The sequence below is a fragment of the Microcaecilia unicolor genome, chromosome 4 (genome assembly GCF_901765095.1).
Source record: "Microcaecilia unicolor chromosome 4, aMicUni1.1, whole genome shotgun sequence".
In the NCBI taxonomy this organism is placed as follows: Eukaryota; Metazoa; Chordata; class Amphibia; order Gymnophiona; family Siphonopidae; genus Microcaecilia; species Microcaecilia unicolor.
In genome coordinates, this window is record NC_044034.1 from 82,254,780 (window position 1) to 82,279,113 (window position 24,334).

Consider the following 24,334-nt stretch of genomic DNA (forward strand, 5'->3'; position numbering starts at 1 on the left):
GTTATTCTGCTGATATTAAAAGGAAAATGGTCGCAAAAACAGCACTTAAGCGGCTATCTGACGATATTCAATTTTCAATGCTGAATAGCTGGCTCTCCAGCACTGAATATCGCCGCTTAGTGGCTTAAAGATAGCCAGTTACATTAGGCGATATAACCAGCTATCTGCCATTTTTTAAAGTGAGAGCAGCTAACTTTTGTGGCCGCAATAGCTGGAATAACTTTGGCTGGTATCACTTTAAGCGGCCAACGCTGAGTATCAGCCTGGCCGGTTAAAATCGGACCGGCCAAAGTTAAAATGGATATTCAATGTCAGTCACCGGAAATAGACCAGCATTGAATATCCGGGTTTAGCACCGACCGCAGGAGACAGCCCAACTATCTCCCACGGTCTGAATAACAGGGCCATTGTTTTTATCCTACATTTATTGATGACAAATGTATTTGTATGTATTGCAAACCACTTCAAGCATCTTTATGGAATGAAAGTGTTATTGAAATAAACTAAATCCGCTAAACTCAAGATTAATGAGATTGTTGGATATTCATTTTTGGAAAAATTGAGAGGGGAGATCTACAGGTTTTGCTAATTTCTTTTACTTGTGCTCAGGATCTCTTTAAACTGTAAAACAGGATTAGCTACAAACATATAATTGTATAGTCATTAATATTTTGAAGATTAAAGTGGAAGGACTGGACACTTAATATTTAATGATGATAATTTGAAAGATGCAATTATGATTGTAATATGTGTATTATTTTTTAATTTTCAGAAGGTCCATGTCTAGTACACACAATCACTGGAGATTTGCTCAGAGCTTTGGAGGGACCTGAAAATTGCATGTACCCACGTTTGATTTCAGTTTCCAGTGAAGGCCATTGTATCATCTATTATGAACGAGGGAGATTCTGCAATTTCAGCATAAATGGCAAGCTGTTAGGTCAAATGGAAATCAATGACTCAACCAGGGTAAACCTAATCATAACAAACCTTTCAAGGTTACTATATATTTTGGGGGCAATTCTACAACTGGGTGCCTACATATAGGTGTCCCCAGGCTGTGCTGTAGCAGGAACCTATTCTACAACAGAACCTGGATACACTAAGGGGGCCTTTTACAAAGGAACACTAGTGTTTTTAGTGCGCACTAAATACTAGAGATGCCCATAGGAATATATGGGCATCTCTAGCGTTTAGTGCAAGCATATTTAACGCACATGCTAAAAGTGCTAGCACACCTTTTATTTATTTTGTTTCATTTGTATCCCACATTTTCCCACCTTTTTGCAGGCTCAATGTGGCTTACATGGTACCGTAATCGGCATTAACCGATTTCGGTATGAACAAATGCAAGTTGCGATTAATATCAAGGTGATATTATGGTACAGTGAGTTACATGTATGGTAAAGACAATTGGGGAGAACTTAGAGAGGGAAAGGAAGAGTTAGGATATGTTCGTTACAATCTTTGGTTAAGTTGTGTCGCAGGACTCCTAAGTTACATGTGTATTTGCAGCATGACATTTCAGTACCCTGCTGGCAATTTCCACAAGTATGTGGACACATACATTTATGCAAACAAGGGGTGTGTAAATGCAGGTTACCTATCTTATAGAATTGCCCTTTCTGCTTCTAACAGCATAGAGGATAATTTGTGCTCCTGCTTAATATAAATGGTAAAAATTTTCAAGTTGAGATCCTTCTTGCCATCTTTGATTTGTAACAAGATAATGTATGTAAGGCACAACTTATTTTTAAAAGCTGTATACAACACAGTGCATGCTTATTTCCTTTTTTCACCCAGCAATTGTGTAACCTGTTTTAGATTAAAGCACAGTAATATATATATATATATATTTTTTATTTTTTTTTTTTTAATAGAAAGTATTTTAAACAAAATTACAATGACATCATTTGTGTCCTCAAAAAGGGTTGAGATAGCTCAAAAATAGAAAATGTTTCTGTCCTATGTTCTAGGTGTTTATTTCCTAAATATGAATTTTCTCTTTTTGTTTTTTTTGACTCGTCAATTGGTCTGTCTTGGAATCTGAAATAATGTGGACTTGTGTATCTTTAATGTGATATACATATTATTATTGTATAATTTTCCTTTGGTACTGTCTTTGATCAAGTGTTAATCCTTGAAAATGTAATTTGAAAAACAAACAAAAAAAACATGTGCCAACACCAGCACAGGCCCCCTTTTGCCACACATTTGTTAAAGGGGCCCTAGAAGAGGGCCTGTCATAAATGACAGGATTTAAGAGTGGTGTGTTACACAGTCCATTTCCTCTCAAGATTAGAAAGATGTATTTAATGGAGAACGTAACATTTCTAAAACATTCCTTATACTGTATGTGTGTCTTTTTCTGTCTTTGCTCAGTGCTGAATTTAGGATTTTAGCATCCATAGGTAAAGTGCTGTTTTGAAACTATACCAGCTAATGGCACTAAAGCAAGTGAGAGCAGGTTCCTCTTTAGCAGTAGTATTTGATGCTTTCTCATTTTGGTGTCCTAGGCAGTTGCCTATATTGACAAATCTGGCCCTATCTCTGCTCAGTCCTTAGTCTTATCTTTTCCCAACACACTCCCTATTTAATCAACCACTCCCTCAGTATCTACCCAGCAAGGCTCACTTATTTCCCCTCAGGAGCCAGCCCCAGCCTCAGTCTCCCCCCTCAGTATCTGATTCCCTTACCTCAGTAAAATTCCTTATACTCCCTACATCCCACCCTAACCTTAATGTCAGCCTTACTAGTTCTTCATAGTTATAAGAGCATAAGTATTGCCATACTGGGACAGACTGAAGGTCCATCAAGCCCAGCATCTTGTTTCCAATAGTGGCCAAATCAGGTTACAAGTACCTGGCAAGATCCCAAAATAGTACAATACATTTTATGCTGCTTATCCTAGAAATAAGCAGTGGATTTTCCCCAAGTCCATTTTAATAATGGCATATGGACTTTTCTTTTAGGAAGCTATACAACCCTTTCTTAAATCCTGCTAAGCGAGCTGCTTTTACTACATTCTCTGGCAACGTATTCCAGAGTTTAATTACACACCGAGTGAAGAAATATTTTCTCCAATTTGTTTTAAATTTACCACTTTGTTGCTTCATTGCACAGTTCCCTTTTGTGTGTACTTATGTATGTGTATAAAGCTCCTTTAAGCAACTGAAAGACATTAAAACTGAGTCACTAGCTATCAGTGGTGTTATCTGGTTGCTTGGCAAATGGTTCAAAAGCTAATTAATCATCAAGAGACTATGAGGCTCATTTTCGAAAGAGAAAAATGTCTAAAAAGTGGCATAAAGCAGCATTTGGACGTTTTTCTCACAAAAACATGCAAATCAGTATTTTTGAAACCTATTTTTGAGACGTTTTTTTAATGCTGTTCTTCAGTGTATCCAAATCTCAAGGAGGTGTGTTAAGGGCAGAATTTTGGCGTTCTTAGGATTTGGACATTTTTCAGCCATAGTGGAACTGAACAAAACCATCCATGACTAAATCTAAGACATTTTGAGCTAGACCTGTTTTTAGAATAAATCAGACAAAAAAGGTGCCCTAAATAACCTAACCACTAGAGGGAATCAGGGATGACCTCCCCTTACACCCCCATTGGTCACTGACCCCTCCTACCCCACCCCCAAAATGTAATTAAAAGCATTACCAGCCTCAGATGTTATACTCAGGTCCATTAGAGCAGCATTCAGGTCCCTGGAGTAGTCTAGTAGTGGGTGCAATGCACTGTAGACAGGTGGGCCCATTTCCCTTTCCCTATAAGGGCTATTGTAGTGGTGTACAGTTGGAGGTAGTGGGTTTTGGGGGCCTCAGCAGACAAGATAATGGTGCCTTATTGCTCTTTTGGGATTCTGGCCCCTCCTACATTCCAATGGCTTGATTTCCTACATTTTTCACTTGTACTTTTTTTTTGATAATAGTAAAAAAAATAAAACGTACAAAGCACAAATCTTGTTCAAAACGGTATTTTTGAAAAAAAAGATAGATGTTTTCCTTTTTTCGAAAATGACCTTCTTGTCTATTCAGATTTTGGACATTTTGTGCAAAACATCCAAAGTCAGAGTTGACATCATATCGAAAATGCCCCTCTTTGTGGTGTCACGCTCTTTTGATAGGATTGTGACAGACATTGTGCTATGTAGGATATTCTGAAATTTGTGATTAATTTTGTATTTTTTGAAGGCTATCCTCCTGAGCAGTGACGGACAAAATCTTGTAACAGGTGGAGATAATGGAGTGGTGGAAGTATGGCAGGCTTGTGACTTTAAGCAGCTCTATATTTACCCTGGATGTGATGCAGGCATTAGAGCAATGGATTTATCACATGATCAGAGGTAAGCATAATACAAATACTACTTATCATTTCTATAGCGCTGCTAGACATACGCAGCGCTGTACACTTGGGAGACTTGGCATGCAAATTAATACTATGTACTACTATTTAATGAAACGAATCAAATATTTTAAACTATTGCTTTGAAGATGGTTTTGTTTCATATCGGTAAAATAAGCTTGCAATATTTTAAGATACCACATAAAATCACAGCCATAGGTGTCGCTAATTCGAATCAGTTGAATGTGGAAATTAAGGGCCCTGTTTATTAAGGTGCACTAGCATTTTTAGCGCATGCTAAACGCTAGAGACACCCATATATTCCTATGGGTGTCTCTAGCATTAGCACATGCTAATATTTAGCATGCCCTAAAAACACTAGCGTGGCTTAGTAAACAGGGCCCCAAATTACTTTCTCACTCCTTGAGGTGATTCAATAGATGATATTTGAGAAATATTTGGGGAGAAGATTTACTCCTGCTGCCTATGTTGCGGTTAAATAGTTTTTAGTATTATTTTTTATTTATTTATTTGTTGCATTTGTATCCCACATTTTCCCACCTCTTTGCAGGCTCAATGTGGCTTACAATACATCATGAATAGTGGAAACATATAAGAAAATATACATTTAGCATTACAGAAGGAACATGGGTTATATGATAATGGTAAAGCATATTAGTAGTTTAACAAGCAAATATTATAAGGCAGTTCTGGATATTTGTATAGGAATTCACATTTGTTGATCTTTCTGGTATGCCCTGTCAAAGAGATGGGTCTTCAGTAGTTTGCAGAAGCTGGCTAGTTCATAGAGCATTTTTAAATTGCGCGGCAGCGCGTTCCAGAATTGTGTGCTCAGGTAGGAAAAGGTTGACGCATGCGTTAGTTTGTATTTTAGACCTTTGCAGTTGGGGAAGTGAAGATTGAGGAATGTGCGGGATGATTTGTTTAGCATTCCTGGGTGGTAATTCTATCAGGTCTGACATGTAGGCTGGGGCGTCTCCGTGAATGATTTTCTGAACTAGGGTGCATATTTTGAACGTGATGCGTTTTTTGAGTGGGAGCCAGTGTAGCTTTTCTCGTAGGGGTTTAGCACTTTCATATTTTGATTTGCCGAATATTTATTTATTTATTGTTCACTTATATCCCACATTTTTCCACTCATGCAGGCACAATGTGGCTTACAAACATTAAATAAAATACAGAATAGGAAAACTTAGAAGAATATACAAGGAGTATGCAGGGGGAGAAGCATCTAACAGGGTGAACTAGCAGGGTAGGAGCCAGGGAGGGTGCATCAAGCAGTGGTATAAAGTGAGGAGTAGGTCTTGGCAAAGAAGTAGGTCTTCAACAACTTCTTGAAGAGGGCGTGGTCCTCTTGAGTTTTAAGGTGTTGCGGGAGAGAATTCCAGTGCTTAGGACTCCAATAGCGGAAAGATGAGGCGAAGATCCTCTTGTACTTGACACCCTTACAGTTTGGGATTTGCCGAATATGAGTCTAGCTGCAGTATTCTGAGCTGTCTGAAGTTTCTTGATTATTTGCTCTTTGCAGCCAGCGTAAAGTGCGTTGCAGTAATCTAGATGGCTGAGTACCATTGATTGTACCAGGTTGCGGAAGACTGTCCTTGCGAAGAAAGGTCTTACTCTTTTTAATTTCCACATTGAGTGGTACATCTTCTTGGTTGTGTTTTTCGCGTGACTCTCAAGTGTTAGGTGTCGATCAATGGTAACTCCAAGAATTTTTAGGGTGTCTGAGATTGGAAGATTCAGTTTTGGTGTTAATTGTGATGAATTTGTTCATGTTATGTTGCGAGGTGAGTATTAGGCATTGGGTTTTTTCTGCATTGAGTTTCAGCTGAAATGCGTCCGCCCATGTATGCATGATGTGTAGGCTTTGGTTGATGTCATTGGAAATTTCCTTTAGATCTTGTTTAAATGGGATGTAGATCGTTACGTCATCTGTGTATATGTATGGGTTAAGGTTTTGGTTTGATAGTAGTTTCGCCAAGGGTATCATCATTAAGTTGAATAAGGTCGGTGAGAGGGGGGATCCCTGTGGGACTCCGCATTCAGGTATCCATGTAGCTGATGTAGTCGAGTTAGATGTCACTTGGTATGATCGTGTGGTTAGGAATCCCTTGAACCAGTTGAGAACATTGCCTCCAATTCCGAAGTATTTGAGGATATGTAGTAGTATTCCGTGATCAACCATGTCGAAGGTGCTAGACATATCAAATTGTAGAAGTAGTATGTTTTTGCCCGTTGCAATCGTTTGTTTGAATTTATTCATGAGAGTAACTAGTACCGTTTCTGTGCTGTGGTTAGACCAGAATCCTGACTGGGAGTCGTGTAGTATTGAGAATTTGTTTAAATAGTTTGTGAGTTGTTTGGTTACCATCCCTTCCGTTAGTTTGGTTATTAAGGGAATGGATGCTACTGGCCTGTAATTGGTTAGTTCACTAGCGTTCTTCTTTGCGTCTTTGGGTATGGGTGTGAGTAGAATGTTTCCTTTCTCCTTCGGGAAGAGTCCACTTTGTAACATATAGTTCAGTATGATACCTGTACAGTACAATTCTAAAAGGTCATTTATCTATTAATGCAAGTTTAACTAGGCCCACCCTGAGTTAAAATGCATGTTGGGATCTATAACACTTATAATTTTTAGCTGTGAGAAAAGTAGGTGTGCTCAGAGGTAAGGGATTGCTTTGTATTTATTATTTATTTTATATTTATAATCTTGCACCATCCACAGTTTCAGACAAGACACAAATACACATACATAATAAATTATGTTAAGACAATATAAAGTATTTGCAGTAACTTGCCTACTTTTCCTTTGAAAATTGATATAAAGTCCATGGGTAAAAGTAGCCAAGACTATGCCAATGTCTGCATAGTTTGAAAATTGCCCTTATAGGGGGGCAATTCTATAACTGGGTATCTCCATTTAGTCACCTGGAGGGCATACAGTAGGAGCCTATTATTTTGAGGAAACCAGCTATTTAGGCTCTGTTATAGAATGCTAACATAACTGGCTATCAACATATCCAAAATATAGGTGCTCACATTTAGGCCATTCATAGAGCTGGTGTAAGTATGCACCTAAGTGCAGCGAGGGTTTGCGTAACCTACAGTATTCTGTGTGTTACGCATATAAGTGGGAGCACTGACTATGTCCCACCCATTTTCTACCCCTATGTACACCCCCTTGCAAATACACACTATGGAGGTTAAGTAGGTATTTGCAGAATGGCACATTGGCACCACACTAGCATTTACATACATTTAAGGAGGAAGTTATCAATGTGGGCTACTGTTAAGTCAGGTTATATTAGTACATACAGGGTCCCATTTTATGCATTGAGACCTGGTACTAAAATAACCCGACATTGATAACTTTCCCCCTTAGTGCACATATAGGTATGTAAATGCCAGTATTCTAAACACCTAGGTGCATAATGCTTGTGTAAATGTGATCACCTAGGTCATATAGAACATTCTTTTGAAGCCTGAATAGGTTTGGGGGGGGGGGTGTAATTTGGCAGCTCTATCTGGTTATTGTTTCTTTACTGTTTTGATTGTGGTTTTGTTTGGAATGAGTGTTTCTCTCTCCTATGTTACAATTATACTTCTTTTCTATTTTTATATATTAGCCTGTGAGCTGCTCTGCCCTGCATGTCAGTTAACAGTGGTATATTAAGTAATGCTTAAAGAAATAAAATCTATAAGCTTTCTGGAAAAATGTATATACTGCTGTATTATGTATTTTTTAAATTTCCTAGTGGTGTACAGAATAAAAATATGCACTAATGCATAGGAAGGAACTTGGTGGAGTAGGGATGGACAAACAACCTTTCAATAAAATCCAAATTGAGGCTGTCAAAGATAAACAAAAATAAATTTATTAAAACATCAACTGTTGAAGACTCAGTCTGTTGCAGTATCCAAAGATTTGACACAGAACCTTGTTTTAGCATAAACATGCCTGCTTCAGGAGTCACATAATCTTCTGGGGTGTTCTTTTTAGGGTCCTCAGCCCTGGGAGATCGTGCCTCTGTCTATAAGCCCAGATCGCATTATACTACTACTACTACTACTTAACATTTCTAGAGCGCTACTAGGGTTACACAGCACTGTACAATTTAACAAAGAAGGACGGTCTCTGCTCAGATGAGCATAACCAGGTTTAGGCGTTCATTTACTTGCCCCCAGTTATACCAGTCGTGGACCTGGCATATCTGAAGTCACATAAATATGGCAGGGACACAGGTAATTTACAGTATTTTGTAAGTTACTTGAATAAGTGGCACTAGCAGCCCTACTCATGCTGTGCCCATGTGCATGCCCCCTTGCATTTACAAACTATGCCACTTACATACATCGTTACAGAATAGCACTTAGGCATCTTGCTAGCACTTTTCGCAAGTGTACACTTATGCTCATACATGCCAGTATTCTGTAATTTGCACATGCAAGCAGGGCCGGCGAGCGGGGGGGACAGGGGGGACAAAAGTCCCCGGGCCCGGGCCTCCGCAGGGGGGCCGGCCCACCCGCTGTCGCTCCCGAAACTAAACTTTAAGCGCCTCCCTCACCTTTGCAGCAAGCAGCGGCAGACCTCTCCTTCCTTCTGTGTCCTGCCCTCGCCTGACGTAACGTCTGTGAGGCTGGGGCACGGAAGGAAGGAGAGGTCTGCTGCTGCTTGCATCGAAGGTGAGGGAGGCAAGGCGCTTAAAGGTTAGTTCAGAGGGCCTGGGGGTGGAGAGAGGGCCCGGCCCAGCGACTTTGGGTGGGGGGGGGGCCCGGGGGCGGCCTTGTCCCGGGCCTGGCCCAGTCTCTCGGCGGCCCTGCATGCAAGGGGCATGTAAATTCTGTCCTTTACATGCATTAGCATTCCTATGGGTGGTGGTTAGACAGAGCTGAGGTGGAGTTGCGAAATTCATACTGTCACAGACTAGTCCCTTTAAGTCAGCTCTTTGGGTCAGAACTCGACAGTGTCTTTCACTTTTCTATAGGTGAAGCAGGACACTGGTGTACTTATTTACATATTTTATTTACTATGGGCTTCCAGTCAGTAACTTTCACAGCTAACATACAGCTTCCTTTCATAATTTAAGCCAAAGTGCACTTCCAAATAGGATTGAAGTTCCATCTCTTAAACTTGCCGAACCCTCCATAATACAGACTACAGCTGAGAGCTTTAATTTTTCTTCTAACTTCCCCTGTCTACAGCTCTTGGCTTATCTCTCTCTGCACTGCACAGACCTTAGCCTTTCAACGTTAATGCGGTACATCAAGTAAATTAAACCTTAAACACATGATAAAATAATTTATGCTGAACACCCAGGTATATTGTGGACCTTTTGTCCAGTGTCTCCACTGATTTATGGCAAGAAAGTAACACGTTCCTGTTATATAAGACAAATAATAGTTGTTATATTTCAGAAAGAAAATAATAAGTAAAAACTAAATGGTTGTTAAAAATATTGTTCTTTCTTTTCAGGACTCTGATTACTGGCATGGCTTCTGGAAGTATTGTTGCTTTTAATATAGATTTTAATCGGTGGCATTATGAGCATCAGAACAGGTACTGAAGTGGAATGAGGAACTAAAAGTAAAGTTAGCTGAGAGCACAAGTGCTGCAATGAAAGGTGTTACATATGGTGGAAAACCACGTCAGCATTGACCTCCGTTGTACATTCCATTACACCCAGCAATAGCTGTACATTGTACTCAGCAGCCATTTTTCTTTGTGTGTTTTTTTCACAACTGAACACCAGCTGCTATGAAGCAAGCTTGTATCATGTGAATTATATGGCAGAAGATGTTTTGGTAATTATTTTCAAATATCTTTATTTAAAAAAAAAAGTAATAGGATGCACAGCAAAAGACTTTTGAAAAATCTGAGGAACCTTGTGACTAGTTGTGATGTTTGGGTTGTGAAGCTACCTGCATCCCATTTCCAGCCTTTTTTCAAGCTGTGAAACAAAATGTTTGATACTTTGTACATCAAATGCACATCTTAACTTTAAAGGGATACTTTTGTAAAAGTAAAACCTTGTATAAAGTGCAAAAACATTTCCTAATTTTATTGTGGAGTTACAGCTTTCATCTACTTTATACCTGGGGTCTTAGAACAGGTGCATTCTCAGATATTAAAACTAGAGGTTTGTTAGATGGATACAGCTTGTATTGAAAGGTTGAATTTGGGTTCATTCAGTAATTTTCACCAAAACATTTTCTACTTTTCTTTCTTACCATATCCTCTTCTAAGTGAAGTTTTGCTCATTTTCTGAGATGTATGGATACTAAGCCATTGTTTGCCATATATATGCTTTTTACAAAAAAAGAGAAAAAAAAACATTTGTGTTCTCCCGTTGTTAATTTGAAAACACAAAGGGAAGCACACTTAAGAACCCTGGATTTCAAGGAGATATGAGGCATCTGATTTTCCTTTCTGCTACTTAATGATGTCTCCACACCTAAGCGATCTATATTTCTGGACTCATGATGCTAATAATATGCATAGTATAGTTAGGGAAAGCTGACATTCATTAGTTGTTTAGGTTTATTAATGCTTAATATACCACCTTTGCTGCCAGGCAAATCAAAGCGGTATATAATAATTTGTTGTGCTTTTCTTATTTTATTAGCTTAGTTGTTTGACAACTTTGGATTCAGTTTAAAATGATTGAAGTTACGTTTTAAAGTTCCTGATGAAGTTCTCACCTAAAATCACATTATTAGCTTAAGGCACAGATGATTCTTTATATTGTACAAAATGATGGCTGGCAGAATTCTTTGCTGCACACACTGCTGATCAAGTTACATACCCAGGGTTGTACACATTTTATTTCATGTTTCTTCTTTGTATATTTGGTGACTACATTGTCATAGATGTACATATTGTGTCAGTAGGGCTATGAGGCATGTAACACAATGTAATTTTCACAGAATTTACACTCACTTTGCAGTCATATTTAAGAAAATAAAGCAAAATAATGGATCTGATCCTTGTACTGGCACTTTGCACCAGAAACATATCATTATTTATTGATGTGATTATTTGCTCTCCACCTTGCATTTGTAAGTTTTAGCACTGAATTCCTTGTACATTGCAGTTTGTATTTTAAAAAAGAAACTGAAATCATAGGGATTCAATGTAACAATTAACTCCCCCTTTTACAAAGCCATACTAGCGGCTGCCGGTGCAGTAATGCTGACACAGCCCATTCAAAGTGAATGAGCTATGTTGGTGTTACTGTGTGGCATTGTAAAATGGAGGATAAGTTATTTATCACCAGTCTGTAAGCAATATCTTGAGTTGTACCTTAGAACTGGAAAAATATTGAACATCTGGAAGACAAATACATTTCATCTTGAGATCATGGTGAAATATTTTGGATACAGTATAATTCCTTAAGCTATTGTAACCATGTTTTATTGCAAAGATGTAAAATATACCAGATGTATGAGTTGGAAATAAAAAAAAATGAAAAATAAAAATATGCAAAGAACTCATTTGTTGTTTTACTGACTTACTGAAAGTACATTTATCAAAGCAGCTGTAAATTTTGTTGTGCAAAAAATTGCTGTCTAAAAATGGTGATGTAATGCTGGCATCATTTTATAAGCAATGTTTTTAATAATGAAGGAACAAAGAATGTAAAAAATTGTAAACCTTGCTACAGTACAGTAGTTTATTTTGTGAAAATGAAATAAGACTAAAGGAATTTGTTAATGACCTCAGAATGAATGAGGAAATCCTATCTAATTATGAATCATTTTCTGTAAAAATAAAGAACCCTCACTTGCATGACAGCTCATTCATATAACTAGTCATCAGAACACTCTCAGTTGGGATGCCATTTTAAAGTGTTCAAAACCCAAAACCGTTACCAGATCTCGAGGCACCAGAAGAAAATGTTTTAAGGCAGGGGCCATTTGAGTAACACAGTAAAATGTGTTTCAGGGAATGTGTTTGTTATACCGTTGTACTTTTTATAGTTTTGGCTATCAGTCTGTGTTTTGATTGGCACCCACTCATAGTATAATAGTTGAGGACTGCAAATAAAGACTATTTGACTCAATCAGTTTATTCTGGTTGCACTACCAAGGATACAAGGATACATCCCAGCTATCAGCCATAAAAACTTTACCATTTGGATATTATTCCTTATCTAAGTCAACTTTAGTTATCTCCCACTTTGGTTTTCTACATCCTGGGTAAATAACCACTTTGATTGTAACCACAGAACGACAATATATCAAATCCCATCCCCTTTCCCTTATATATGACAGCATTCTTTCTAGGAAAATTGATCATATGTATCTGATGTTGACGTTAACTGCACTTCATAAGGATTCTATGGGGTTCTATTTGGGTGTTTGGGCATCTTATCGATGATGGTGGAGCCTATGGCCTTAACTATATTTTGAATTCCTGTTGGGGGGTGGTGTGTTTTTCTGAGTTCCTTCTTTGCTCTTGATCTTATTGCTCTTACCTAGTCCCTTCTTGGAGTTGTATAGCTGGGGGGAGTGGTTTAGGGGGAATTTTCTGGTATATTGATACTGGATTATGATGTTTGTGCATTATTTTCTGTATTTCAGTTGTTTCCTTGGGCTTGTTGTTTGTAATTGTCTGATTTGTTTCTTATTGCACTTAATAAAAATCTTCAAAAAAAAAAAAAAAGGTTCAGACTGGGACAAATAGACAAAGGTAACCAGGCACTCTGCAACTCTTCACTCTTTCTCACAAACGACCACTTCCACCTCTCCACTGTCCAACTCAGCAAAATCACAAATTGGTCTAAAGATAGGTTTGTCCTTACCCTACATTCGTTTAAACCAGTTCTGCTTCTGGATGTTTTTCTTCCCTCCTCTAAGAAGTCATTTTGCTATCTGTTATGGGCAGAAAACGTTCATCACCTAACACCACCCATGTCATGCCCACTAAATGCCCCCTCTGGATACTTTTTCTTTTAAGCGATGAGTGATCTTGGGCATTTTGTTGTTGTTGAGAAAGAAGTATATCTGCCCGTTATACCATTTTTTTTGACGTTTTTTGTTTCAAAATGAGCCCCGTGGAGGGGCATAATCGAACGCGAACGCCTATCTCCATGGGCGTCTATGTCCGAGAACGGGTACTTGAAGAGGCGGGACAGACTGTATTTTGAAAAAATGGATGTTTTTCAGCTGGGCGTTTGGTTTTTTTAGCGATAATGGAAACTAAAAACACCCAGCTCAAAAACGTCCTAATCCGAGCCATTTGGTCTTGGAAGGGGCCACGATTCGTAGTACACTCGCCCCCCTGACATGCCAGGACACCAACTGGGCACCCTAGAGGTCAGTACGGTAGACTTCAGACAACGCTCCCATGCATAGCTCCCTTACCACGGGTGCTGAGCACCCAACCCACCTCCCCGAAAACCCACTACCCACAAATGTACAACACTACCATAGCTCTTAGGGGTGAAGGGGGCACCTACATGTGGGTACAGTGGGTTTTGGAGGCCTCTCATTTACCAGCACAAGTGTTACAGGTAGGGGGGGATGGGCCTGGGTCCACCTGGCTGAAGTGCACTGCGGTACCCACTAAAAGTGCTCCAGGGACCTGCATACACGAAGGCCTCTAGGACTTGTTGCTGCTATATAACATTGGCACACCAGTTGACACCTGAAGACTAATCTCTCCGAAAACGTCCTTTATTGGAATAAGCAAGCTTACTCACAGTTAACTGCAGATCAGAGGTTGCGCCCCACTGGCAACGAGTCTCCCTGGTACTGAGATTAGCAGTAGGTCAGAGCTGGCAGAATGCTGTAGAATGCCCTCTTTCAGCCACATTCAAGGTAAGAACTAAGTTCTCTAACATGGCTAACACGTGAAAGGGATCTAAAACTGGCTTACAAAAATGGCCACTACCTCATGGACTACCGGAAACAAAACAGGGCACACTCTGACCCAGCAGAGGGAAAAGCACCATGGGAGTAGAGCCTACCAACTACCAACATCGTGAGCATGTGGCACAAGCTAGTGGAATCATGGAGCCCAATACCCTGCACCCACCACAATGCATTGCTGATGTGACTCTGCAGTGCCCTTAACAGAAAAGGTGTCACACTCACCTGAGAGCCACATCAGAACCAGGGAAAGGCTTTCAGAGGATAGAACACATTCTGCTGTCATGGAGGTGGGTACGGCATTTGAGGCTGACATACAGGCTGGAAAAAAAGTTTGTAAAGTGGGGGTTTTTTGGTGGGAGGGGGTTAGTGACCACTGGGGGAGTCCGGGGAGGTCATCCCCGATTCCCTCCAGTGGTCATCTGGTCAGTTGGGGCACTTTTTTGGGACTTGTTTGTGAAAAAAAGGGTCCAAAAAAAGTGACCCAAAATCACGGTAAAAACGCCTTTTTTTCGATTATCAGCTAAAGATGCCCATCTCTCCCCGGCCGATAACCACGCCCCAGTTCCGCCTTCACCACGCCTCTGACACCCCCCCCCCCCCCCCCCCCCGTCAACTTTGCCCGTTTCTGCAACGGATTGCAGTTGGAAACACCGAAAATCGGCTTTTGATTATACTGATTTGGATGCCCACGGGAGAAAGACGCCCATCTCCCGATTTGGGTCGCAATATAGGCGTTTTTCTCTTTCGATTATAAGCAGGATAGTGTATCTAGATTTTCAGAACGCTTTTGACAAAATCCCTCATGAGAGACTCCTGAGAAAATTTTAACACTGTGGGGAAGGAGGCAGTGTTCTGTTGTGGATTAGGAACTGGTTAAAAGATTTTTAAAAACAAGGGGTAGGGTTAAATGGCTAGTTCTCTAAATGGAGGAAGGTGAATATTGGCGTGCTGAAAGGAATCTCTACTGGGATTGTAGGGGTGTTTCCTGGGTCACCTTCCTGTGCCTGAGGTCTAACTTATACTCTAAACCATGCTCTGTGCCATTCTTTCATGATCTCTGCAAAATTCCCTGCAGTTTTGTGGAAGATTACGGACTGTAAGCGCACACTGTACTACACGAGTAACTGTAAACTCTTAGATAATCACCAATGTTTTTACACAGATTATTCTACGGATTGTAATTACACACAAAGTACTGCACAAACAACTGTAAATTTTTAGTCAATCACCAATGTTTTATACAGATGAACAATAACTCATACACGCTCCTACTGCATTATACAAACTAATACCAGCATGAAAACTAACAAAATACTCCTTATCATCTACTGCATCTACCTAATCCACCACATGCTCACAATCCCTCTCATGGACAATAATCTACCCGCAACACACACAACATACACACAACCCATATACAATACACCTCTCCAAAAGATAAAAAAATGGAACGGAAAACCTACCAACTACGGACACAATCAACAGAAAGGAAAGAAGGGTCATAACAAACTCAAACACCAAGAGAATAGACAACTAATAGAAATCATCACAGACTCAAATCCAACTGAACCCCACCAGCTAATACAAATAGGTTACATAAATGCCAGATCTGCAGTCAACAAAACCGCGACAATAACAGATTGGATCACAACTGACAATCTCGACTTCCTACTCATCAGCGAAACCTGGATCCATGACCCTAAAGATCCTACAATCTTAGAGCTATGCCCTCCAGGGTACAAAATTACCCACTGGACAAGGAACAGAAAAAGAGGAGGAGGCATAGCCATAATCTATAACTCCCAATTCACCGTCACAACAATAGCAGAATCCATACTTCCTCAACTGGAAATAGCCTCAGTGAGAATCAACCACCCAACCCTATGCAACCACCTGAACCTTATCCTGTTTTACAGGTCACCAGACAACTGGCAAGACTCCCAAACGCAGTTTATGGATTTCATATCGAACACATGTGTTTCTGCCCAAAACCTTCTCATAGAAGGTGACATCAACCTTCAGCTTGAGGACACTAACCTAAGCAACGTATGTGAATACAAAGACTTCCTCCAATCATGGGAGCTCCACTGGCCAAACATGCAACCTACCCATAATAAAGGACATACACTAGATATCATTACATACAAATTCTCATCAGAACCAAATTTGGCACTAATAGAGTCTAAATGGACAGCTACACCATGGTCTGATCACTACAGAGCTAACCTTTCCCTTCAATGGCGAACAAAAGGTTCACAACATAAACAAGAACAACAACCATATACCACGAGAGGCAAAATAGACCCGCTAACATTTTGGCAACAATTCTATAATGACGAATGGACAGCACCAACAGACTCACACCAATTTCTTCTCGAATGGGACAACAGATGCAGAATCATGCTAGACAACATAGCACCACTTCATACTAGAACCTCACACAGAAAAAATTCAATACCATGGTTTAATGAAGAACTAAAAAAACTAAAGACACAAGTCAGGAGATTAGAGAGAGCATGGAATAAGAAACAAGACAACTCCACATTCAATGACTGGAAACAACTACAAAGAAAATACAAATATACCATCAGACAAACTAAAAGAACATATTATAAAACCAAAATTGGACCAAACTACAAAGATACACATAAACTCTACCTACTCGTAAACAAACTACTAAATACCACGCTTGTTACTATTAACACAGACACTCCATCAGCAACCAATCTTGCAAACTACTTCAAAGAGAAAATTATAAAGTTACGACTCATGATACCTATCAACGCAACAGATTACGTACACTTCCTTGAATATCTAGATCCAATACCCAGGGTATTCCCAGCAGACCGATCATGGACTAATTTTGACATACACTCGATGGACAGCGTCTCCCAACTGCTTGGAAGATATGCTAAATCGCAATGCAAACTAGATACCTGCCCTATTAGCCTTATAAAAGCTGCCCCTCAGCGATTCAAAACAGACCTCACGAGACACCTATGGCATGCAACGAAAAATACAAATGACCTAACCAACTATCGCCCAGTGGCATCTATCCCACTAATAACCAAACTCATGGAAGGCGTAGTGACGAAACAACTCACGGACTACCTAAATAAGCACTCAATTCTACACGAGTCTCAATCAGGATTCTATTCGAATCACAGTACTGAAACTGTACTAGTGACTTTAATGAACTCATTTAAACAAACAATCGCAGCTGGCAGTAACATACTCCTCCTACAGTTTGACATGTCCAGTGCCTTTGACATGGTCAACCACGGAATATTACTAAATATTCTTGAATACGTTGGAGTTGGAGTTAATGTTCTCAACTGGTTCAGAGGATTCCTGACTACAAGATCATATCAAGTAATAGCGAACGAAGATATTACAACCCCATGGACACCTGAATGTGGAGTCCCCCAAGGATTCCCCCTCTCACCAACCCTCTTCAACCTAATGATGATACCCTTAGCCAAGTTACTAGCCAACCATAACCTCAACACCTACATATACACAGATGATGTCACGATCTACATCTCGTTCAAACACGATGTAAAGGAAATCACCAACGAGATCAATCAAAGCCTCCAAATCATGCACTCCTGGGCTGATGCATTCCAGCTAAAACTCAACGCAGAAAAAACACAATGTCTTATACTCACCTAACAACATAACACAAATAACTTCACCACCATATCCACACCAAACTTTTCTCTTCCAGTCTCAAACAATCTGAAAATTTTGGGAGTTACCATTGACCGAAACCTCACACTCGAAACCCACGTGAAGAATACAACAAAAAAGATGTTCCACTCCATGTGGAAACTCAAACGAGTAAAACCTTTCTTTCCGAGATCCATTTTCCGTAACCTGGTACAATCAATGGTGCTAAGTCACCTGGACTACTGCAACGCACTATACACAGGCTGCAAAGAATAGACTATCAAGAAACTTCAAACAGCCCAGAATACCGCAGCCAGACTTATATTTGGCAAAGCAAAATATGAAAGCGCAAAACCCCTAAGAGAAAGACTTCACTAGCTCCCACTCAAAGAGCGTATCGCGTTCAAGATCTGCACGATTGTTCACAAAATCATCCACGGAGATGCCCCGAGCTACATGCTAGACCTCGTGGACCTGCCTCCCAGAAATGCTAAAAAATAAGCCCACAAATTCCTTGATCTGCACTTCCCCAACTGCAAAGGACTAATGTACAAGCTAACTCATGCGACTAGCTTCTCCTACATGAGCACGCAGCTATGGAATGCACTACCAACTGACCTGAAAATGATTAATGAAATAACTAACTTTCGTAAATCACTGAAAACCTATCTCTTCAACAAGGCCTACAATGAGCAGGGCCGTGCCAATGCGGTAAGCAGGGTAAGCAAGGCAGGGGGGCGCCTGCCTTCCGCTCACTTGCAAAATCTTTTACCTGGAGTTCCGATTCTCCTATCTCCCCTGCCCAAACCCGGAAGTGCACAGCGCAGTAGTATTCACTGAGGCAGGCAGGCTCTTTAAGTTATTTGAGAGAATACAACCAGATTGCTATATATGCTTTGGTTTGGCGATAACTCCTCACTCAGGGTGAGCTTCAGAGCTTGAACAGCATTCAAATTAAAGAGAACCTGAAATTTTAAAAGTGCTAAAAATAAGTTTTAAAAGTATTTGCATTAAATCTAATTGCAGAATTCAGGTGCTGGGAGTCTGTACTTGGTTGTCATATGCTCAGATTTATTTAAATCATATGCAAATTTGTCCGTTTTTGGGAGGTTTTCATTTGCATATTTATGGATAAAAATGATGGAATGTTTACAGCCTTAATGTTAGGTTATGGCTCTGATCAAAAGTGTGAAGTTTGGTCCAAAAATGAAGGGTTTATCTAGTGTTTTTGACTAAACATTCCCAGTGGCTGTGTGTTAATCTGCATTCAAATAGAGTTCTCTGATTGGATAATCAGCTTCTGTTAGAAATCTGCCGGGAAGGGAACAGAGTGAGACAGCAACTGACCGTCGGTTTGGCCAAGAGAGACATGCAGCTGTGAGTTCCTGTGTGTGTTGACTGAAATTATAAAAGAGTGCCTGATTATGTGGTAAATGAGAAAATATGAATGAAAAGAGGTTGGTGGAGATTGAAGTTTGAGTCTAGTGAGAAAAGGATCTGAATATTTCAGGATTACTTGAAGTTTATGAAAAATAGAAAAGGGTGAATTTCAGTTTAAGAGTGTTTAAATCCTATAAGCTATATAAAGGCTAGGTAGATTTAAGTGACTGTAAGCAAGGAAACCTTAATATTTGATCTGAAATAAATATTTGATCTGAGATAGTTGATCAGAGATAAATGTGTGATCTGAATTATATCCTTTGGTGCAAAGGAGATTAGAAAAAGAATCTTTGGAAACTAAGAGGACTTTGCTCACATTTTGAATTAGCATTCCTATTTTGAGTTGGAAATCTTTGAAGTGTTATGAAAATACATTTTGCTTTAATGAAATTGCTAAACTTTAGAGTCAGAGACTTATCAATGAGGGATACATACAGTGCTATTTTTTCCTGAGGTCCGGCTTACTTGCCTGCTCCCTTCTGTTCCTGCTCTGCTAGACGGAGGGGGGGGGGGCGCCAACTGATAGTCTGCAGGGGGGCACCAGAGACCCTAGGCACGGCCCTGACAATGAGAATCCATAGCTTATTATAACACCTTAACACTTCACCCTATTCTGATAGTCTTCTTTCTATAACTTTGTTCAGCTCTTTTCTCCTCATCCATGATCTTGTTGCAACACCAATTGTACCTGTCACCTGGAATGGCGTTGCCATAACAGGTTTTTGTAAGCCACATTGAGCCTGCAAATAGGTGGGAAAATGTGGGATACAAATGCAATAAATAAATATATAAGATGTGCTGTGCCAACAAGGACACTGCTTGCCTGTCTATTGTTCACTGTGTGGACCTGGGGTGAGTGAGGTAAACAGTTGTGGGTAGATTAAACAACCTTGGAAGGCAACATTTGTATCTACACCAGTTAGAACCAGTTCTGTGCTGGAGGAGGAAGCAGCTGGAGCAATATAAGACAATGGACAGTGAAGCTGGAAAAGCTTGAGAGGGTGGTCAGGTAGTGCACAAGTTTCCACTGGTGGTTTTTGGTAGAAGCTGGCATGCCTTTTTCAGCAGTTTTCCTATGTATTCATGAAGTTGTTTGATCTTTCACATATAGAGACATATTCTGATCTTTTTCACCCAGAAACATATTTATTTGGTTCCTTATTTTGTAAAACTGAAATGGAGAACCCCAAGGAAAGCCAGTCTCCATAAGCAGTGAAAAAATACTGGTAAAAAAAGAAATGCATTTTCTCCTGTACTCTGCTAAATACAAAAATAGAAAATATGTACATTTTCCAAAGCAGACACATTCCAGTTCTTATAAACTATTTAAAAATGTTTATTTTTTCTTTTCTACACCTGTTTCTAGGCATTTTTTTCTTTTTTCTTTTTTTATTAATGCTTTTACAATACATTTACAAGTCATACATAAACTTGCATTGGTAATGCGGACCTGAATATATAAAGAACATTGGTAAATAAACCAGAAGAAATTATAACATTTTGTCCTCTTTAGACCACAATATTAGGAGGCCACATGAAGGAAATACAACAGGAGAAGTTTAAAGCAAAAACAAAATCAAATTATATAGCTTAGCACACATCTATCCATCTAGATATCATCAAACTAAATCTACACAGTAGCCAATTTTTTAATTTTAACAAATTCACTAAGATGTTCTGCTTGAAAAAACACATATTTTATCCCTAGGAATTTAAACAAAAAAAACCAGCACCACGGGCCTTTAAAAATGGAACACAGTTCTTTAATGAATGAGCCTTGACAAAAAGACCCGACACGGGCCGTGTTTCGGTGACTAGCACCTGCGTCAGGGGTCTACATAGAATACAAAACATAGAAATAATATATTTTTAAAAATTTTTAAATATAATGAGTAAAACCAAAGATTAATATTTAGACTCATCAAGCATACATATATAAGCCTATATAAACACCTAAAGCATTTAATATTTTAACATTGCATTTAATATTTTAACATTCTCATATATTATTATATAGTAATTTAAAAATAAATGGATAATTAATCAAAACAAAAATGGTAACTCACCACAGTGATGACGTGGAAAACTTGGGGAATAACTCGAATATATTCCTCTACAATATATTATTCCTTACTTTTGGACAAAAAATTTTTCATATATTAATATTATATGTTTAAAACGCTTATTTTAATTATTTATAATATATTTATAAAAACGTCATATTATATAATACTGGCTATAACTAAATTTCATATTCATAAAAGCTTAAACTAACAGGTCAAAAATAATTTTTTAAAAACATATTAAAATATACAATAAATTTCAAACATTACACTGATAATATCATAAACCTTCAAAAAAATTCAAATCAGCACGGAAATGAATAAATATATACATCTTCAAATATAAAAAACCAAAACTATAATATCTAGTGGCATTAATTGATCTTAATTTTAAAAAGACAACATTTTGTCACTATATGTATATGTGTACATATACACACATACACACACATACACACATACACATACACATATATATATATATACACATGCATGTGTGTGCATGCATACACACATACACACATATATTATAGCATTAACAGGGCTTCTATTATCTTTTGGAGCTCTGGGTATATTTGTTTCGTTATCTGCCAATTACAATTAATTATGTAAATTTTATTTGTAACTGCTAATGGTATTTTAGCTAGTGACAAAATACCTTTAAAATTTGCATTTATTTTGTTATCTGCCAATCACAATTAATTATACAAATGGCATCTTAAATAGTGACAAAGGGTTAACAGGGCTTTTGTTCACATACATATGTTTCTCACATCAGCATTCATTTAATAAAATGTCTTCAATATTTCTTTTAGAACATAGCAAAAATGATTTTCATAAGCAATAAAATACTGACTTTCATTTTAACTCAAGTGTCAAAAGAAAAAAGCCTCTATACCTCAGACTGTATTGCCAAACAGAAGGGTTTCAATAAGTATAACAAACCATAATGCCACAGACATTACCAAGAGGATTGTGCAATTGATAAAAGTTGTCAAATCATGAGGCAGCAAATACTATAGTGCCTAACTTAGAAACTTCCTACAATTTATTGTCATGACAAAAACTTACCCCCACGTCTCATGTAGTAAAAGCTATTACTGGCTAAATCCAGAGGTCAATATTCCATCCTCATTCTTCTTGATCTTTCCGCTGCTTTTGACACTGTCGATCACAGCATACTTCTCGATACCCTGTCCTCACTTGGATTCCAGGGCTCTGTCCTTTCCTGGTTCTCTTCCTACCTCTCCCTCCGCACCTTTAGTGTTCACTCTGGTGGATCCTCTTCTACTTCTATCCCTCTGCCTGTCGGCGTACCCCAGGGTTCTGTTCTTGGTCCCCTCCTCTTTTCTATCTACACTTCTTCCCTTGGTTCATTAATCTCATCCCATGGCTTTTCCTACCACCTCTATGCTGATGACTCCCAAATCTACCTTTCTACCCCTGATATCTCACCTTGCATCCAAACCAAAGTTTCAGCGTGCTTGTCTGACATTGCTGCCTGGATGTCTCAACGCCACCTGAAATTAAATATGACCAAAACCGAGCTTCTCATTTTCCCCCCCAAACCCACCTCCCCGCTCCCCCCGTTTTCTATTTCTGTTGATGGCTCTCTCATTCTCCCTGTCTCCTCAGCTCGAAACCTTGGGGTCATCTTTGACTCTTCTCTCTCCTTCTCTGCTCATATCCAGCAGACCGCCAAGACCTGTCGTTTCTTTCTTTACAACATCCGTAAAATCCGCCCCTTTATTTCCGAGCACTCTACCAAAACCCTCATCCACACCCTTGTCACCTCTCGTTTAGACTACTGCAATCTGCTTCTTGCTGGCCTCCCACTTAGTCACCTCTCCCCTCTCCAGTCGGTTCAAAACTCTGCTGCCCGTCTCATCTTCCGCCAGGGTCGCTTTACTCATACTACCCCTCTCCTCAAGACCCTTCACTGGCTCCCTATCCGTTTTCGCATCCTGTTCAAACTTCTTCTACTAACCTATAAATGTACTCACTCTGCTGCTCCCCAGTATCTCTCCACACTCGTCCTTCCCTACACCCCTTCCCGTGCACTCCGCTCCATGGATAAATCCTTCTTATCTGTTCCCTTCTCCAGTACTGCCAACTCCAGACTTCGCGCCTTCTGTCTTGCTGCACCCTACGCCTGGAATAAACTTCCTGAGCCCCTACGTCTTGCCCCATCCTTGGCCACCTTTAAATCTAGACTGAAAACCCACCTCTTTAACATTGCTTTTGACTCGTAACCACTTGTAACCACTCGCCTCCACCTACCCTCCTCTCTTCCTTCCCGTTCACATTAATTGATTTGATTTGCTTACTTTATTTATTTTTTGTCTATTAGATTGTAAGCTCTTTGAGCAGGGACTGTCTTTCTTCTATGTTTGTACAGCGCTGCGTATGCCTTGTAGCGCTATAGAAATGCTAAATAGTAGTAGTAGTAGTACTACAAAGCACCAAGGCACTTTCACTTTCTGTATCAAAATGGATGAAAAGCTGTGCTCTCAAACGGCTCTGCTTTTAATACCACGTCACACAGGGTGGAAACATTTTTTAATTAACTTAAGTGAAAACACCTGATCTTCACAAAGCATTAACCTTTATCCTATCAAATGAATTTAGGTGGTTACCGGGTCTAAAAGCCTGCCAGATATGCAGGAATCATTTACTAGGTCCTAAAGCCTACATTGTTAAAATATCCATTTATTTAAAATATATATAAAATGACAGGATATTGAGTAATTATCAAAACAATTGACTAACTATATTGCAATTTTAATCTATTTAGCAAATCTATAAATTGTGTCTTCAATTAACTATTCATATGCCAATTTTTTATCTACTCTTAAATTGAATATTTATCAAATATTAAATGACCAAATTTAAAAAGATTTTCTGAACAAATATG

The 24,334-nt window shown here is 39.2% G+C and overlaps 1 protein-coding gene across 1 annotated transcript in view; it reads left to right on the top strand.

Annotated features, from left to right (window-relative positions):
• The window catches only part of NBEA (neurobeachin), a 1,994,973-nt gene extending 1,983,121 nt beyond the window's left edge, over nt 1-11,852 (top strand). The window contains 3 exon segments of the mRNA XM_030200381.1: nt 773-969; nt 4,201-4,352; nt 9,849-11,852. Of these exon segments, the coding sequence (XP_030056241.1) occupies nt 773-969; nt 4,201-4,352; nt 9,849-9,939 (440 nt within the window). The 3' untranslated portion in view covers nt 9,940-11,852.
• The last annotated feature ends 12,482 nt before the right edge of the window (nt 11,853-24,334 follow it).